This window comes from Halyomorpha halys, unplaced genomic scaffold (genome assembly GCF_000696795.3).
Source record: "Halyomorpha halys isolate HHAL.00 unplaced genomic scaffold, Hhal_1.1 Scaffold234.1, whole genome shotgun sequence".
NCBI lineage: Eukaryota > Metazoa > Arthropoda > Insecta > Hemiptera > Pentatomidae > Halyomorpha > Halyomorpha halys.
In genome coordinates, this window is record NW_027111802.1 from 467,925 (window position 1) to 469,772 (window position 1,848).

The window sequence follows — 1,848 nt, forward strand, 5'->3', positions numbered from 1 at the left end:
GGTAGGTTATAGACGATTAAAATTCATGGAAATAGTACTACGTAACACATAAATTAAACTTTTTTTTCAAGAATTTTTATCAGAAACTTGTTAATTTAATCATCTAGATACATATATAATGTTGTTATAGGTAAATATTTGTGATATATTAAATCCAAAATAAATTGCTGAAGTTAATTAGCGAGATTTGAAACAATGAATTTATCAAATAGATATACAAAAATTCATCTTTTGGCAGTTCTAAAACAATATAAACTGAAAACCCGTCTGGATGCAACAAAACCGCCCTTTGATTTGTGCCAAAAACCGACACTCGACGAGTGTCAGGTAATCCGAACAACCCATCCACACTGGGGCTATTGGCTTATGAATATAATTATGAATAAAACACCAATGTAAATGGCAATTCTGCTCCATATCATGGGACAACAATGTTGTTTCGTTTGTTCTGAAGTAGGTTCAGTGTTGGCATCCGTTAGAAACAAACACTCTTTGTCTTTTGTTATATATATTTATATATATAATAGATTTATATACGATAAACAAATACTTATAGGCTCTGAATGGTCCAATGCCCTGAAATTGAATATAAATTATGCACCCCTACGTGGAGTCCCAGGTGTCAGCGGACAGGATAGAGAAGTTGGGTCCCTCTGTCGCAAATGCAACAGAGAGAGCCGGAAACACCAGCACATGTGCTGGGGAAATGCCCCAACAACTCCCTCCTCATATCACGCCAACATCATAAAGTGAAGTACGAGTTAATGAAGCTCCTAAAAGAAAGAGATTTTACCTGCTTCGACGAGGTCTACTGTATCTATGCGGATGGATCCAAAAGATATGCGGATATTGTTGCTTTCCCTAAGAAGGGGAAGTCGGCAATCATTCTGGATCGCACCGTGAGATATGAAAATAACGACCTTGACCAGGCAAATAAGGTAGAAGGGAATGAATCTACGATAAATGCATCCCTTTCGTTAAGAAGAAGTTCCGTGAGAGCTTCGGAGACCGAGATTCAACATGAGAGGCCTCTGGTTCGGCGATTCCCAGCACAACTAGGAGCTTCATTGAGGAGCTCAGGGTCGATGTCCAGGACGTGGCTAGGATGACAGAGAATATAATACTTGACTCCCTGGGAATCATCCTCCACCACCTGCATGGAAATTAATGAGTAGGGGAGTTATCCAGAGGAGGGATGGCATGCGTACATTGCATATCTTGTTTGTTATTTTATTTATTACTTTATTATTTTTAATATTTGTTATATAGGAGAATTCGAGAGAGTGAATTTGTCAATCAAATGAAATAAAAATTGTGAAATGGAAGGGAAAGAAAAAAAGGAATAAATCGAAAAACTTGTATTTAGTGTGTAGACTGGTATTGATTGTAAAAGAAAACTGTAGGGAAAAAAAATTCTTTCTATTTTATTATATTAAAAATATGCTGTGTGATGTAGCGACCCGATGTATTTGGGAAGCATGAACGAATAAAGCATTTCTTTCTCTTCTCTCCATCCTTGGACCAACAACAAATTACGTTTCGCGACAAGTGGCAAACTTGTAGATCCAGCATAAAGCGTGGGACATTTCTTTACAACTTAAAACTTGTAAATTAAATTACATTTACAATTACATACCTGTTGATACTGTTCAAGATCAGTCTTCAATTCGCTTAAGCAGTCTTTTTCTATATAAAGATTCAACGCCAAAGCATCCTCCAAAGTTGCAAGTTCGTTGACACTGATATCCTTTAGAAACAATTATTTTTACTCTTTGAAGAAGTTTGTCGGGGGGTGCGGTCAGAAAAGAACAACATAAATAAACAAAACCATATTTATTTATTTTATGC

General features: G+C 36.4%; 1 protein-coding gene across 2 annotated transcripts in view; it reads right to left on the bottom strand.

Moving 5' to 3' along the window:
* LOC106679929 (LETM1 domain-containing protein LETM2, mitochondrial) overlaps window positions 1-1,848 on the bottom strand; it is a 25,222-nt gene that overhangs the window by 8,801 nt on the left and 14,573 nt on the right. For both annotated transcript variants that reach the window (XM_014419329.2, XM_067049788.1), the window contains one exon: window positions 1,637-1,747. In XM_014419329.2, the coding sequence (XP_014274815.1) occupies window positions 1,637-1,747 (111 nt within the window). The remainder of the gene's footprint in view (window positions 1-1,636; window positions 1,748-1,848) is intronic.